Source organism: Dipteris shenzhenensis, chromosome 6, assembly GCF_047967505.1.
Source record: "Dipteris shenzhenensis isolate YYH24624 ecotype China chromosome 6, Dip_SZ_1.0, whole genome shotgun sequence".
In the NCBI taxonomy this organism is placed as follows: Eukaryota; Viridiplantae; Streptophyta; class Polypodiopsida; order Gleicheniales; family Dipteridaceae; genus Dipteris; species Dipteris shenzhenensis.
Window position 1 is genome coordinate 8,687,820 of NC_141601.1, and position 18,326 is coordinate 8,706,145.

The 18,326-nt window shown below is 42.6% G+C and overlaps 1 protein-coding gene across 1 annotated transcript in view; it reads right to left on the reverse strand.

The window, feature by feature from the left end:
- The window catches only part of LOC147900737 (trafficking protein particle complex subunit-like protein), an 81,582-nt gene that overhangs the window by 53,697 nt on the left and 9,559 nt on the right, over nucleotides 1–18,326 (reverse strand). The window contains exons 3-4 of the mRNA XM_087375528.1: nucleotides 2,973–3,087; nucleotides 2,540–2,663 (exon numbers count right to left, since the gene is read on the reverse strand). Coding sequence (XP_087231654.1) covers nucleotides 2,540–2,663; nucleotides 2,973–3,087 — 239 coding nt within the window. The remainder of the gene's footprint in view (nucleotides 1–2,539; nucleotides 2,664–2,972; nucleotides 3,088–18,326) is intronic.

The following is an 18,326-nucleotide window of genomic DNA, read 5'->3' on the forward strand; positions in this document are numbered from 1 at the left end:
GCCTCGCTTCTTGACTGAGAAGATTGGTTTGCATGACTTTGATATGTGACTTGCTAGAAGTTTGACTATATTTGTAGGATGATTGGCTTAAGGGGGTCTCTGAAGATGGGCAAACCAAGTGGCCTATTGCGAACACCCTTTTGCACACTATAGGCTTGTGGCACCTCCTTCAACAAGTGCGACTGATTGCAGCTGGAGTTCAGGCTCCAGTGAAAGCCTTAGGACTCATGTTCTCTTTCAATTGGATACTAGAAGCAACCCCTCTATTCGGCTTCATCTAGAGGCTACTGTTCATTGGCCAGTGACAGCTTTTGGGGGCCTGGTCTGCTGCTCAAAGTATGGAGCAGTTTCTTGGCTCCTGAGGTGTGTCTTCAATGCCTAGCGCCTTTGTTCTCGAGCTCGTCTTGGAAGCTTGGTTTGAGACAGCAGGGCAGCCCTTTCTCTTTTCTCTTTTGGCACGTTCTTGGCCAGCCCTTCGTGATTGAGTAGAGCCCTTGCCTAACCCTCCTTTGGGTGGCTTTTGGAAGGGTTCTTCTTCTCCTTCTCTCTTTCCTTTTACCGCCTTACCTTCAGAATGGTCCTTTCCTTCAGAATGAGGCTGGATGCCTCCTTTTATAGGCCCAAAGGGCCCCTTGAAGTGACCAACTGGCCTACCCTAATATGGCCGACCAGTCTGCCATAAAACCGACCCCACATGCCCTTATTTATTGGGCTGTGTGCTCCCTGCCTTGAAATGGGGGCCCAGCCCCCTTGCTTTGTGTGCCAGCCCCCTCCCACTCCCCTCTATGCATGGGGCTGTGGGCTGGCCTATGTGGCCCACCAGTTTCCTGGCCCTACACAAGGGCAGGGTGCTGCCCACTGCAGCCCCTCCCTTCCCTGCAACTCCTGTGCTGCTGCCAGGCCACCTTCAGGACCTTCTTGGAGGTCATATCCCTGCCCATGGATCCACCATGCTGCCGTACTGCTTGCGTCCCTGCCTGTAGACAGCCGCCATGTTTTGCACCTCTGCCAGGCTCTTGTGCTGCCCCACCACCTGCTGTAGGAAACACATCTGCCCAGTCCTTGCCTCCTGGGTTCCATGGCTTTCTCTTCTTTGATGTGAGGTGCTGCCCATGTGGCAGCCCCCTCTTTCTTTTCTCTTGGGCACATCCTGCCCTAGGTCTCCCTCCCCCATGCTCTCCTCATATGGGAGCTTACAGATGGGGAGGTGACCTTTCCAACAAAGGATACAGGTCTGTATATATTTGGCCTTCTACCATATACTCAAAGTAAAGCCCTGTACTAGCAGATAGTGTCATATAAAGGTCCGTGCATGGCCATGGCCTGACTTCTAGTGTGAAAATGCATTATGTTCTTGTGCTTGAAAAACTGCTCTCTCCAATATTATATTATTCTTTTTTTTGGGCAGAATATTATATTATTGTTGTAATTGTGTTTCTGCACGTCGTGCTTTTCAGAAACAGCACACATCGTGTTTTCTGGTTTTGAAAGGACCCTATGATGATCCATGAAAGCATCCTTTGTGGACAGACTGGGAATATAGGGTTCCACAGTGGTCCAAATCCTCATGACACCTTGATTTATGCTCGTGACATGTGCTTAGTTCTGACAGAGCAAAGGAACTAAACAGGCACTTTATTTCTAGTTTACAAGCATGTCATGATGATTGAGACATGAAGGTCAACCTTGATAAAACTACGGTCATGATCTTCAACACAGCAATGCCCACCTCCATCATGAGTCATTTTACCGGTTGAGATTGACACATCTTATGTGTACTTCAGGTGCATCACAAGGCCAACATAAAACCAGCTGCCAAACATGCTTCATTAGCGAGGTTGGAGAGACAATATTTCTAGGCCCAATTTCAGCATGTGACTATGAAGTCCCTCCTTATAGATTCTTTAGTCAAACCAGTAGCTCTATATGTGTATACCTTTTGGGCTGTAGACATCAGAGAGGATGAGTGGGTTGGATATGAGAGCATGACAGTCTCATGGATAACTTAGGGGAAGAGATGCAGTCCACATGATATCATACTAGCAGACTGGCTGGGAGTTGAGTCTGCTAGCTTATTCTTATGTGGTTCATGTTGGTCCATTTCCTCCTTTACAATTATTTACATTGAAGTCTATCTCACCTGGGGACAATAGGCCTATGATTATGGTAGAGTGTCAACTAGACCCTTTAGGTTTGAGCTTATCAGCTCCAGATTAATGTTGCAAAAAAATCAAAGCATGTAACAAGATAAATGCCTTTTAGCACTAAATACACTTATTTTATCACATGAAGAAACTAAATCAATGGCATGTTGGCTTGGCATACCTAAGCAGAGCTACATAAATTACATTAGCTCTATAAATTTAAGAATCTTTTGCCTCATTATAAATTCATCATAAAAATCTCCACATTCAACCATATAAAAGGTATTGTAAAGGCAGTTACACAGTATATGTTCACATCCGCAAATGAGCACATCTCACGTATACCTTGAAACACAAATAGAAACCCTATATTAAAAGGAAGAAAAAGAGCATGCCTTCAAGTTGTACCGAACACCTAATTCAGTAGAGCTAAATGTTCTTTTATCCAGTCGAAGTTTAACCCTCCGTCCTTCTTCTTTATAAAATGTGCTAACTAATTCTGCCAAAATGCTCCCAAGCCTGACATATGTGTAGCAAAAGAATGATTAATAAGCATACATACTACCTAACAAGGCAATGACCAATAGATACGCATAATGCATAACAAGAAAATAATAGCACTACAAATAAAATCACCCACATTGATAACCCTTTATTATCAAAACATTGAGTGCAGGCAAACTTATCACCCTGCAAAGTAATTCCCTAGGAGAAAGATACTAAGTGAGATAACATAAACCCTCTTTAAATATTTGAGAGAAAAAATTTCTTTGTTATAACGTAGAACACAAACAAAAACAAGCATTGTTGTCACAGATTTCACAAAACCTTGCAAGTGATCGTTTTTGCTCTAATGGCTCTTGACTAATGAAGGTGACAAAATACTTGGCATCAACTTCTGCACGCTTTCTTAAAGCCATCATGCGGTCCTCAATCACATCACCTACATCATAGATTAAAGACACAAATTTAACACTAAATTACAAAACACTACATGATCATAGAGTGCATTGAAGCAAACTATAGTCACAGAAGAGACTTCCCAAAGATGCATCACCTTATCTGCATTAATATGAACTTAAAAATAAAATAGTGTTATTCATTTTGATTGCTTGTAATGAGAAAGAAAGGAAGAGTTCATTCTATAAGAGATCAAAATGGTCTATGAGACTAAAAAAGTACATACTATGATCATAGTAGTACGGAACATTTCGAAATGTTGAAAGTGAGCAAATTCCAAAAAACAGCAATTTAAGCCAACCTTGTCATTTTGGTTCTAAAACAGTGTAAAATATGCCCATCATCTATGATCCTTCCATAATCCGAATTCCATTATAAAGAACCTAGAATATAATTATAGATGTTTAAAACTAAAATGTCGAGTGACAAATGTCATAATAATAGGGTTGTTGCATGCTTTGAAATGTTATATATTCAACGAAGGACGTTTCATTTGTGATCAAGAGCCAAAGGAGAGCCGAATTGCTTCTCCAATCCATACAAAAAACTAGCAAAGAGAATCTATATCCAGTGAGAAGTCTAATTCACTTGAGAATAGCTGCAACATACATCTCCACATATACCTAGATGAATCCAGGAACATTCCCAAACTCATCCTCTAAAAACACAACATAGTGCAGTTTCAATCTCATGATAGTCACTCATAAGATTGAAAACCATAAACTTCATCATGCATAGCAGGGACTAGCTACTATGACATCCCCACTGACGTCATCAGCGCCCAAGAGTGGGTGTAGACCATCGTATAAAAATGTGCTCTCACACATACAAATCCACACACCCACACATACTGGAGCATCCATTTATACAAAGTCTTCGTACTGAGTTTCTGTCGTCACTTCGGAGGTGCAACATACATCTCCACATAGCTAGAATTAGCTCAACACTTGGAAACTTAGAAGCTAAACATAAAGCATGATGCATTTACATAAATCATAAATGTTCATGATTCATACATGAATTTTGATACAATAAACAATATATAGTGGAGCCATGAGTCATCCATCCTAATCCAACCCTCATATCACATAGTACAATGTGCATCTGAATATCAAGTATTTCTTTAACTCAACCTCATTCAATTGGCATAATCGGCATATCTGAGGCTCCTAGGTATGTAGTATTGTGTGGCCATGGGTATAAAGCATAGAGATCATGGATACTTGGATACCTATGTTGGAACTATGGAGTGAACAACGAACATGAGAGTGTAGTCCACACAAGCTCCACTGAATAGTTCAAGAAATGAAAGTACAAGACTTGAGATATATAGGAAACCCAAGAATGAAGAAAATAAACTAGACTAGAAAACCAAACACTAAGTCTAGTCTACAACACCATACCATTGTAAACTCTCACAAATCCCCCCTCAATGGTATAGCTGAAGTACTTTGAAAATGTCTCAGGAGTACCTAGGGTACTTAAAGTACCATGGTTGCACATGTTCATCCATATGGATAAAGCAACATATGGGAGTAAGCATGAATAACAATGTCATTTTACAACCTCCCTTGACATTGTTTGAATGTCTCTCATTCCCAAGCCATCTCTATGATATATAAAAGTTTCTACAGAGAGGCTTTTGGTGAAGCTGTCCTAACTTGAAGACAAGGAAGTGGACTTCATGAAGGCGGGCAGCAAGCTATGATGAAGAACCAGCAATCTTCTTGTGTGCAAAAGAACAAATATAAATGCCTAGAGATACTCTTTAAAAAACCCGAATCTAAGAGCAGCAAAGATATGCCTCGAAACTTGTAAAGAAGCTCAACAAATAGCTCCAAAGTACACCGAGGTGCTTCAGCAGGTGTGTGGTTGTACCAAAACGGAACAGCTGGTCTCATATGTGAAAGTCGGCTCCCCAAAACAGCTCCGAATGCTGTAGCTGTTATCTGATGCAGAAGACAGCTGATGTAGACGTGTTGAAGGCCCCAACACAGCTCAAAAATGCCTCTATTGAAGGCGGTTGCACAGCAGCAGCCTCAGAATGGCTCGAAAGTGCAGCAGCAGCCTCAGAACAAGTCGTAAATAACCTCAAAACCTTAAACAGATGGTTGGCTCTGCTGCAGCAGCTTAGGAACCCTAAAAACGGTAATGAAGAGCTCCAAAGGAGCCTTGGAAACCACGCGTGCAGGTGTGACCTTGCAGAAACTGCCGAGCAGCAAACAATATAGCCACCTATTGCTCTAGAGGGTCTCAAATGAAGGCATCTGGTATGAGGAAAGAGGCGGCAATGGAGGCAGGAAAGTATGAAAAGGTGGCTGGCTATGGAGGAGGCCAAAACAGAAACTAATGACTGCAAGGAGGAGGCCAAATAGAGGCGGAAATGAGGCAGCTGAGAAGAGGAGGCAGCATAGATGAAATTACGGTTCGGGCTGAAAGGATGATGATGTGGGGCAGATTAGGGCAGGACTGACCTGCTCTGATACCATGTTAGAAACATGGTGAAGAGAGAGAGAGAGAGAGACAAAGAAGGTTAGGGTGTGAGGAAATGATGCTCAAATGAAGACATAAAGAAGGCTTTCATTCATTCATCAAGTATGACAAGATAAAAGAAGTACAAGCCTTATATAGGCTACTCACTCACAATGGGAGGCTCAACCAAATCCCATGTGGCATTCTTTTCAATAGATCTAATCTCAGCTTCCATGGCTTTTTGCCATAAGGGAATGCCCCAGCGCATCTTCATAACATTGAGGCTCACTTTCAGCTTCCATCACTGTGCTCATTAAGGCATAATTGACCTGATTATTTGCTTGCCTTGAGCGGGCCCTAGTTCTCCCTAAAGAAGGCTGATCCTGTGTGCCTTGAATGGTCAACCTAGCCCATTTTGGAATTGGTTTATTGGCTGTACCACTTGCTGACGTACCCCACGTTGTTGATATACAATGGGCTGTCTATCCTCAATGGCTAGTTGCTCAGCTACAACATTTGGGAAAGCAATCTCCTCAATATGTGGCAACCCAGCTGAAGCATTTGAGGAAGAAGTGGGATCCTCAGGTACATGTTAAGAAGAGGGATCTCCCTCATGAGGTGGCATCTCTTTAGGCTCAAACTGAATGACATCCAAAGGCACATCAACATCAAGTGGCATTCCAAGGTTTTCAGGCATCATGCATTCATGTTCATTGAAGTCAATGTCGATGCTAATGATAATCTTTCTTGTGGCAGGATTGTAGAGTCTGAAGCCCTTGCTTCCAGTACTATAACCCACTAAAATGCATTTGATACCTTTATCATCAAGTTTAGATCTATATTGTTCTGAAACCCAAGCATATGCCACTGAACCAAACACTCTGAAATGACAGACCTTTGGCTTATAGCCATAGAATGCCTGAAAAGGTGTGACATTAACTAGTGCTTTTGTAGGGCATCTATTTTGTATGTATGTCGCTGTAGTTACAGCCTCTCCCCGAAATGCCTGCAATGACCCTTGCCTCATTCTTAACATGGTACATATTTGCCAATCTGTCCCAAGCATCCTTGGCATTAGTGCATGACTTGATGGTCCTCATAATGTGTCTCTTCACAAACAAAGCAATACAAAGCTTGGGCATTCCGATGCTCAAACTTCTTCGGTTCCTCTCCGAGAGGCTGGGATGAGCTAACAGATGAGCCTTCATTGCTTGCCCTGCTGGCAACAATTGGAGTAGAAGGCCTCAGCTCATCCCAACAAACACTATCCCATAAACAACCATAAGGCATAGTTTGAGCCATCCAACTAATCACCCTCAGCCAAAGTCCCAAAGCTCTCTGAAAGAGACATGTTTGGTTGCAAGCCAAGCCTGATTGCAAATGCACCTGCAAAGTGACCACAACCCAATGCACTGGCTGACCAAGCAAATCACGGCATATACCACCGCTAAATGGATTAAATATGCACCCAAAAATGCAAACTATGAGCTGTCCTTGCACAAATCTGCCTGGAATAGATCCAAGACAGCAACAAGAGAGCTCCAAAAGCTTCAAATCAGTCCCAGAACTGATGGTACAGTCTAAAATCAGCAAAACAGACCTGAAATTAGCCTTGAAATGCGTGCCACAGGACCAAAATGAAATCGCTCAGCTTATAGACACCTGGAATCAGTAAAATCTGATTTTGGGGATGGAAATGTCGAAAATAAGCACCCAAACTACCTGGAATAAAATCATCGAGCTCAGAGGAGGCTCCAAGAGAGGCAAGCTGATTTTTGGGGCTGGAAATCTGCACTCAATGCAGAAAACGACCCTGACCTCAGCAAAGACCAAATCACCCAGCTGAGAAACTGATCCAAGAGTAGGGGCCCAGCTCTAGAACACTTTCAGAAAGTGGCTGCAATCAAAAACGAGCTGGTTGGACTGAAAACTTCGCGACAGACCTGGTGCCCGGGAGCGGAGGAAGCATGAGAAGCAACATGGGAGTCAAGCTCTGCTACCAAATGTTGGAACTGTGGGGAGACAAGGAGTGAACAACTAACACAAGAGTGTAGTCCACACAGAAAGTTCCACTGAATAGTTCAAGAAATGAAAGTACAAGACTTGGGACATATAGGAAACCCAAGTATGAAGAAAATAAACTAGACTTAGAAAAATAAACACTAAGTCTAGTGTACAACACCATACCATTGTAAACTCTCACAACCTAGGTCAAATATCCAGAGTGCAATGTTCTCAATAGAATTAAAGCTTCCCTCCCATGATAGGTGCAAGCCATTGCCTAGTTACTTGTAACTCCATGAGGTCTTATTTAATAAGAGGTTTAAATTGTGTTGGAAGAGCTTTGTGCCCTAACACTAGGTGGCACATGTTCAAAAACCGAGAGACCTAAATATGCAAGGACCTAAGCATACAGCACCTCAAAAATAGAGCACAAACTCAAGGGCTAGCCAAGAGAGCCTAGATCAATTAGAGGTGCAGTCCCCATGCTTAGTAGCCACCTTGTTCAAGTCTACAATCCAACCATACATCTATTGATAAAAGATCCATCACAGTAGGAGTTAGATAAAGTGGCGATAGCGGGAGTGGGTAGCAGGGGGGAAAAGGGGGTGGGGGGGTGGGGGGGGTAAACACACACACACACACAGTTTATCAAAGTCTTCGAAGACCGATCAGTCTACGAGACCGTGAGAAACTTGATACAACAAGCTAAAAGGGTAGAACTACTAAACGATCATCGACACCCATACTACATCCTCGAACCAGGGCTACTGTGGCCTCTGTTGGTCGTGCACCAACCCCAAACATGGAAGGAATGTCTCCAAGTGATTATAATATGCATGTCCATCCTCTATCAAATATGTCGTGTCACTGACTCCAAGTCACGCCTGTGTCGGAGGCCCTCGGGGTGAGAGCTTGTATGGTCCAGCTGAAAAAACTTTGTGATCATACTCTGAGAAGAATCTGCCAGTGTGTCCCGCCCCTATCTCGGTTATCGGAGTAAATGCTCTCGGTGTCTAATTGCTTCATGCATGAATGCGACCAAACATCTCTGGTCTGGAAAAGCGAGGAAGCGAAAGAGCAGCCCGAAGCTATATCGGCCTCGTATCTCATAGTACATTGGGCGCCTGGAGATGAAATGCTCCTCTAACTCGACCTCCCATAGATCACACAAAGTGCGTATGCACCCCTCCCTGGGTACACCCTCAGCTCGTCCACTCTCACGATGTGAAGAAACCCGGAACTGCCCAATAGAGATGCTCAGTGAATAGGGAAGAATATCCTGGAGGATCAATCAGAAATGCATAGGCAATAATCTCTATAGAAGCTTAGCTTCACCGGGAGCTCACTTGATTCCAACTAGGTCTGAAATGTGTGTAGCTACAGGAGGTCCTCGCGTATGACCTAGTTGACCTTGTGATACCTAAGTGGGAGAATGGGCACGTCAATGCTATACTGGAAGGGAGGAAGTCTATCCATGAGAAGTCCCAATCTCTCCAACCACCTACTTGTGTGTGTGTACCAACATCTCTGGTCACCCTCGCGCCTCAACTGCTAGGGCCATAGAGGAGGACAATGCCAGTCATGGTAGTCTCCGACGTCCTAAGGTACAGTCTCTGTACTCTCTAACACAATATAGATATGTGATGACCTGGAATGTTGCATCAAGCTATAGTGGAGACGATCCAAACTCGGCCTGGATGATCTAGTGGGGAGCCGACAGCTTATTGCGAATCATCCATGATAACATGAAAACCTGGAGATGCTCCACTCGAGCTCACTCTACATCCAAGAGATCCGGCCCCGAACAAGGGTTGCCATACATCCTAGCTTATCGGACCGAGGAGTCGAAGAAGAGGACCTTGGTCCGGGAGTCTTGAAAGTGTGAGTGGAAGCATCGTCTTTCCAGCCTAGCTAATGAGGCATACCCTTTGCTCAGACGGGCCTGCATCGCCAGTCTATCGTAAAAATAGGGCTAGAGAAGAGAACCCCTAGCTATGTGTAAGACAAAACAATCTCAACTGGTGCTTCATCCAAGGTAAATATATACCTAGCTGAATCCAGGAACATTCCCAAACTCATCCTCTAAAAATACAACATAGTGCAGTTTCAATCTCACGAGAGTCACTCATCATATTGAAAACCATAAACTCCATCACGCATAGCAGGGACTAGCTACTATGACATCCCCACTGACGTCATCAGCGCCCAACAGTGGGTGTAGACCATAGTATAAAAGTATGCTCTCACACATACAAATCCACACACCCACACATACTTGAGCATCCATTTATACAAAGTCTTCGTACTGAGTTTCTGTCGACACTCCGGAGGTGAAGGGCAAACTCAGCCATGACAAAGACTAGCAACTGGTGCTTCATCCAAGGTAAATTGCTCTTTTTGCATAGCTACTCGAGATCATAACCTTGGCCTTACCAAGGTTGACCTTCAAATCATGTGACTCACAAAAGGACCGTAAGGCATCGAAAAGCACCACATCATCCGGAAGCCCTCTACAAAGGAGGATAAAAGCACCACATCATCTACGTACAGTAAGATCTAAATCAAAGTTCCAACAAAAGAGCATTGAGCCCCTCCCAAAGTCTACATAAATGTCTCAAGCTCATCTATATAGAGACCAAACGGGGTTGGTGAGAGAAGACACCCTTGTTTGACCCCAATAATACTCATAATCTCTTTTGTCCTGGTCAGATCCCAACTCTTGCAATCGTCTAATGAGACGGGCCCTCGGTACCATATCAAAGGTTTGCGAAAATCCACAAAGCAAAAATAGACCCTCTGCTTCCGTGCCCTAGCCTCCTCAATGATACACCTGAGTGTGAGTATGTGATCCACGGTCCTGTGGTCACGTCAAAATTCGGCCTGCTTCTGAGCTCTGAGACCCTGCATCTCTACAAATCAACCGACCTCGGTATCAAGTACTAACGCGTAGATCTTGGACATGATATGTCCAATCATGACGGTCATGTAGTTCTCCAAGTTCATGGGATCCCCTGCCTTATGAATAGGTGAACTGGTATTAAGGGTCGAGGTGTGTGGAAAGCCAAGGCAAACAACTTCATTAAAGAGCTTCGCTAAGAATGGGGCTAGGATATTAATCCCATATGCAATAAATTCAATACGTAAACCCTTGTGATCTTTCGCTCGGCCATTCGAACGGCGTCCTTAACACCACCTTTAGTGAAGAGAGTGCATGAAGTAGGGCGAGATGAGTGTGCGAGGTCAGGAACGCGCTGGTATGAAACGTCGTATAATGTGCGTGCATAAGCGAACCTGAGTATCTGTGAGAGGTGAAGGGGACCACCTCTCAAGGAATTTCCGCCGTAATTCCTTGCAGTTATTACTAAATATGATGTTAAGTAATCCAACGGACAAACACCTGCTTCTTCTGGTGCAACCATCGACGATACTCACACATCGTCTCTAATACGTTCAAAAGGGTATTTTTTGTCTCAAATCTGAGTTGACATCACAGAGCCGCACACTCATCACCGTATCAGCTATTGTAGTGGATGGGTGCAACAATCGGTGATAAGTATACTGTATAATAGTCATGCTCTTCTAAAAATGAAAGGTTTCATTAATGGCAAATAGGTTGTTATTCTACATGATGATGGTAGTACACATGATTTCATTTCGAAAAGAGCCTTAGCAAAGCTAAACCTAGAGTCTTTCCCATCTAACTATAAGGTCAAAGCTGCTTTTACCAAGACAAAGTACAATTGCACTAGAGAAGTCAAGAATCTTGAAATTTCAATCAAACCCTATAAGGATAGACGAGACTTTGTAGTGGCACCCTTACAGGGAGTGGACATCATCTTAGGAATGCCATGATGGCATCAATATAATCCTAAGATAGATTACAATTCACACCAAATGTGGATTGAGAAGGACAGACAAGAAATATGTCTGAAAAGCTCAACAAAACCTGAGATCAGTCCTTTACTCAACCACACACAAGCCAAAAGAGCGATTAGAAAACGTGAGAAGACATGTATGATTTTGGTGAATACAGTAACGGCTACTCAACCAAACACTAAGCCTACACACCAAAAGCTTCTTTCTCAATTTTTTGATTGTTTCTTAGAGGATTTACCGCCTGGACTACCAGGTTCTCGACCTGAGGATCATAGGATAGAAATCCTACCGGGCAATACTCCACCTTGCAAAGCTCCTTATAGAATCAACCAGCTAGAACAAAAGTAAATTCAAAAGCAAGTGGAGGAACTGATAGTGAGAGCATTAATAAGACCCAATAGTTCTCCTTATGGAGCACCTATCTTATTAGTCAAAAAGAAAAATGGAACCTATCGAATGTGCATGGACTATCGTGCACTAAATAAAATCACAATGAAAAACAAATATCCAATCCCTAAGATTGATGATCTTTTGGACAAATTGAAAGGGGCCAAGGTCTTTAGTAAGATAGATCTCAAATCCGGCTATCATTAAGTTCGTATGGTAGAAGAGGATATATACAAGATTGCCTTTAGAACTCAAACGGGACATTATGAGTTTCTAGTTATGCCTTTTGGGCTAACTAATGCTCCAGCTACTTTTAGTAGAATGATGAACCGAATCTTTCTTAAACACCAAGATTGTGCGGTAGTATTTTTTGATGATATTCTGGTGTTTAGCAAAGATATTAAGGAGCATGAGGAACATCTGAAGCTAGTCTTTTCACTCTTGAAAGAAAATCAATTGTACATAAATCCTAAAAAGAGTAGTTTCTTTCAAGACCAGATAGAGTATTTGGGTCACATAGTATCCGCCGATGGAATTCGAGTAGATCCAAAGAAGATTGAGTGCATAGTCACATGGCCTAAAGCCCAAGATATACATGATTTAAGATCATTCTTGGGATTGTGTAGCTTTTACAGAAAGTTTGTCAAGAATTTCGCATACATTGCACATCCATTGACAGACCTTCTTAGAAAAGCCAAGCATTTCTTATGGACCAAGCATAAAGATAAATCTTTTACAGCTTTAAAAGAAGCTCTCACACAAGATCTTGTGTTGCAACTACCCGATTTCTCTAGACCATTCTTACACAAGCTCTTGTGTTGCAACTACCCGATTTCTCTAGACCATTCTTTGTAGTTGTAACTGATGCTAAAGGATATGGAATTGGAGCCGTACTTATGCAAGATGGAAATCCAATAGCATATGAGAGCCGAAAATTAAAACCAGCAAAATGCAATTATAGTACATATGATAAAGAATTAACCGCTGTTGTGCATGCCTTACGAATGTGGAAACATTATTTGATGGGAGCTGAGTTTCTTATCAAAACCGATCAGCAAAGTATCAAACATTTGTTGACTCAGCCACTAATATCCGATAGGCACATCAAGTGGGCATCATTTATACAAAGTTTTCAGCCCATGATTCAATATCAACCTGGAAAAGAAATGTAGTTGCTGATGCTCTTAGCAGAAAGCCAAGTATTAATCACATCACTGCTGTAGAGACCTAGCCTTTCAAAGGTATGAAGAATTCCTATCAAGAGGATCCATACTTTTCCGTTATATGGAACAAATTAGAGAATAATAATTAGAATCCTATGTTGGACTATTCATGCAATGATGGATACCTCTTTTATCAAAAGAAATTATGCATCACTCGATCCTTTAGACAAATTGTAATGAAGGAAATCCATCAACCACCATATATGGGACATAGGGGTGTGACCGCCAATTTACAAGTGATAGCGAGGGAATTTCATTGGCCTACTATAAGAAAAGATGTGGCTAAGTTTGTAGCCAAATGCATCACTTGCCAGAAGATCAAGAGTTACAAAGGAAAGACCCCAGGATTGCTAATGCCTTTGCCTATTCCTACGTAACCTTGGGAACAAATATCTATGGATTTCATAACAAGTTTTCCTACTACAGTGAATCAAAATGATATGATTTGGATGATAGTAGATCAATTTAGTAAGCAAGCTTATTTCATCTCATGCAAGAAGACTTTAACAACTCAGCAAGCTGTACATTTATTCATCAAGTACAGCTTTGTTCATCATGGCTTGCCAAAGATTATAGTAATTTTTGAACTGCATTATTTCATAATCTAGGCACTAAGCTAGATTTCTCATCAACTTTTCATCCAGAATTGAATGGACAAACTGAAGTTACAAATAGTACTATTCTGGATATGATAAAGCTATGCGAGAAGTCAACCAAATACTTGGGACAAATACATTCATCTCTTACAGTTTGCTTATAATAATACTCCTCATTCTACAACTGGAAGAGCACCCTTTGAGATTATCTATGGGAAGGTCTATTCCTATCACACAATTGACCCATAGAGTAGAGGCAGCAGATGCATTTACCCATGACTATCAAAATATTCTCGAAGAGGTCGAGAAGCCATTGCAATAGCTCGACAAGTGCACAAAACAAGCTAATAAGAAACGGAAACACATGCTTTTTAAGGAAGGTGATTATGTACTTCTTCGGATTGAGAAAAGAAGATTGAAGAGTGTTGAGAAATGGCCAATCATCAAGATGTCCCCACGTTTTTATGGACCATTCAAGGTGATTCAGAAAATCAATGATCTAGCTTATAGGCTTGAACTACCTGATAATTGAAAAATACATAATGCTTTTCATATTAGCCTCTTAAAGCCCTTCACAGGACCTTTACCTATTCATCCTGTTTATGCAGAGGCTCCATTGATTGTTGATGAAGAAGAAATTCTAGAACCCGAATGCATTATTGATCATCAACAGACCTCGACCCAAAAAGAAAATGTCTATACTAAATACTTGCTCAAATTTAAGAATCATCCGAGAGATGATGCTCAGTGGATGCCTAAGCGGTTCTTTCGAACTTTTCCAGACCTCATTAGTTCCTATAATCAAACATGCAACTGAGGTCAGTTGCAATCCAAGCAAGAGGGATGTTACGGAAATTATATTTATGGTATATCTTACTTTGGACATTATTATTTTAGTCAAGTGTGACTATGGCAAAGTACTCCATAGGAGCACACCGAACGCGGCGGGGGTCCTAGTGGATACTCTGTGTGGTTAGTTGGGGACACCTGACTAGCTTGTGTTTTGCCATGCTAGATAGTCGGTATTGTGGGTGATTCCATGTTAATAATGATGTCGCTAGTGTTATTGGTGTTGTGCTTGATTATTATGCTTTGAGCGCGGTTATGTTAGGATTAGTCGATTCGGTGATTCGTTCAATCGATTGCTAATAACTAATGTAATTGGCAGCTTGAGTACAGGTGATTGAACCCATAGCGAGGATTGGAGTTAGTGCGAGGGTACCGATCAAGGTGTCGCACAACGCATTATATATGGCCATGGGCCAATTTTGTATTTGCCTTATTATTGCAAGTTTGAGCAATATATTTTGTAGTGGACATAATTCATTTTGGGCCCTAAGATGGCTATGTAAAGCAAATCCCTAATTTTGAAAGAGGGGGATAATTTTGGCTCCTTGGTGCTTTTATGAAATATCATAAATACTCTAGATGAGGAAGCGTGAGCCACTCATCTAGGGGGGGGAGATTGTACCCAGTCTATTGTCGTTTTCGTGGTGTGATTGTGTTCTTCTTCTCTAATTGATTAAGTAGTGAATTCGTGTTGAAGAGAATTACCTTTAAGGTTTCAGACATTCAATAGCTCTGTGTCCCACCTTGTTGCACCGGAAACACCTTATTTCTTTCTTCGAAAAATTTCCACCGTTCGGCTTCGAAGAAGAATCTATCTTCTGTGGAACAAAACCATTTTTAGATTTAAAGAAGGGCTTTTTATCAAACCTCTTTTACTTATGAGAGGGTACATGCCGTTCCAAATCTTTCCCTTCCTTTGGGATCCCATTCTTCCTCTCACAATTCCTTGCAAGAGAAATCGCAAAGTTCAGTGAGCGAGGATGGAACATGTTAATCTCGGCTCTCAACTTAGATTTTAAACCTGCTCTTGGAGCGTGGGTGGTTGTGACTGATGCGCCATGATAATGCAATAAATACAAATAAAGCGAAGTGGAGGAAAATGAGGATAATAAGTGTATGAGAATTGCACGGATGAAAGAAAAAATGGCATTCAAGTGTATGGTAAGAAACGGATGGTGGAAGATACTAAGTGTATAAAATATAAAGCAAAAGAAATCACTTATCTCGCTCTTTGTTCGGAGGTAGAAACGACTAGAGTGGGAGATATGTGACCGATGATGTCGCACGTAATCGTCTTTGCACTCGACCGATCTCCAATTAATTGCACGGTGATTTTCATGGTTCCAATCGCCTTCTTGATTCAAGCGTTTAGATTTAGCTGTGATCTTCGCCTTGTTGAGCTCCGATCGCCTTATTGAGCCTCGTAGCTTACTAAATTTCCTTTTTTTTTTAAAAAAAATTTAAGAGAGCCTTTGAACCTTGGGGTTCTTTATCCTTGCTTTGTAGCAAGTCAAAGGAGTCCTTTGAGTTGAGAGTGTTGCGTGTCAATTCTCAAAGCAGCAAAGACTTCATTGTAGCGGCCGCGCGAATAGGGCACGGAGACCAAGAGCTGATGAGGTTGTTAATTGCTATCAGAGGACAGAGGCTCAAGCCTCACACAGCATGAGCGTGGGCAGTGATGCAGTAGAAGGGTCCACGCCGCGCAGGGAGGAATCAACTCCCAAAGCGTCAACAAGCATTGCCAGAGTAATAGAGGTAGCACGACTGCACTGCGCGCGGGCAGAGGCTGAGCTGTCGATGACTGTAGGTCTGCAGAGACAATAGAGGCGAACTCTATGCAGACGGTTGCACGGCACGCGGACAGAGTACATACCCGCAGAGATTCACAGACACTGAGGCTACAGTGAGGCGTGCGCAGAGGGAGATTCCCAAGACTAGAGGCGGCCAATCTTTTCATGCAAGACTTGGTACTTCGAGTGAATGGGCCACTGACGCCAGGCTACTGAGCCGCTGCTCACTGCTAACTCTTGAGTGATCCCAAGTCCCAAGGGTCGTGACTCCACGAGGGCACGGAATCTAGGCTGCGCACTTGGAGTCGACTTCAAAGTTCACACGGGTAAAGTGAACAAACTTTTGCAGGGCTCCCGAGATGATGACGTCCGACTGAGTACTTGATGCGATCTTCAAAATTCAAAGCCTAAGACTGGATGCACACATCCCTCGATGCAAGCTTTCTCTCCCCCACGAACTCTGTTTTTGCATATGTGTCATGTAGTCCTCTTCAAGACTTCTCTCCCTTTCAATTTCCACACGAGGGAGCTTCTCTTTAATTCCTTCACAAGAGCGTGATCAAGGCTCTGATACCACTGAAGCCTTAAAGGTAATTCTCTTCAACACGAATTCACCACTTAATCAATTACAGAAGAAGAACACAATCACATCACGAAAACGATAGTAGACTGGGTACAATCTCCCCCCCCTAGATAAGTGGGGCTCACGCTTCCTCATCTAGAGTATTTATGATATTTCATAAAAGCACCAAGGAGCCAAAATTATCCCCCTCTTCCAAAATGAGAAATTTGCTTTACATAACCATCTTAGAGCCCAAAATGAATTATGTCCACTACAAAATATTATAATAAAGCAAATATAAAATTGGCCCATGGCCATATATAATGCGCTGTGCGACACCTCAATCGGTATCCTCGTACTAACTCCAATCCTCGCTATGAGTTCCATCACCTGTACTCAAGCCGCCAATTACATTAGTTATTAACAATCAATTGAACAAATCACCGAATCAACTAATCCCAACATAACCGCGCTCAAAGCACAATAATCAAGCACAACACCAATAACACTAGCGACATCAATATTAACATGGAATCACCCACAATACCGACCATCTAGCATGGCAAAACACAAGCTAGTCAGGCGTCCCCAATTAACCACACAAAGTATCCACTAGGACCTCCACCGCGTCCGGTGCGCTCCTATGGAGTACTTTGCCATAGTCACACTTGACTAAAATAATAATGTCCAAAGCAACATATACCAGAGATATAATTTTCGTAACATTTTTGTCTCAAATCGAAGTTGACGGCACAGAGACTTACACTCATCATCGTATCAGCTATTGCAGTGGACGGGTGGAGCGAGTGGTATAGGAAAAGGGGTGAATTGCAGCCTCGTCAAGTGAACGCGTGGCCAAAGCTACACAGTCCTCTAGAAGAGGTATAAAACCGATATATGTGAGTAGTATATAGAGTTAGTCAAAGTTTCTAGGTGAAAGACTACGATTGAAATGTATGTCGTGATAGGTGGTATGAGTGATTGGTGGTGTATGTGTTACTACAAGATAGGGAGTAGAGATGCGGAAGAATAGGTACGAGTGGTCTACACCTAGAGGAGGCGGTGCAACAGTGAAATCTGTGTGACAAGAAACGAAGGCAGGGAATCCCATGATGTAGTCGACTACGCTGGAGCCCCCCATGTAGAAAACAAGTGAAACCACCTGAAGAGGGCCATCGACTGAGACCATTGTAGATAATGAAGTCGTGCATCCTACCCAAATCTAACAATGCATGTCCATAAGACACGACTGGGGCCCGCAAATAATGTCTCGGCCTGTATAGGACTCCAAGAAATTCCCAGGTTCTGACCATAAGATATCATTACAGTTCCAAATAATACAAGACAAGGTCTTAGTATCCTGAATCTCATAGACGCCACCCCCCATGGTGGGAAGGGAGCAGGTACTCAATAGGCGCCTATAACGAGTAATCCATCTCGTACCACCGCCCACTTCCCCTTCT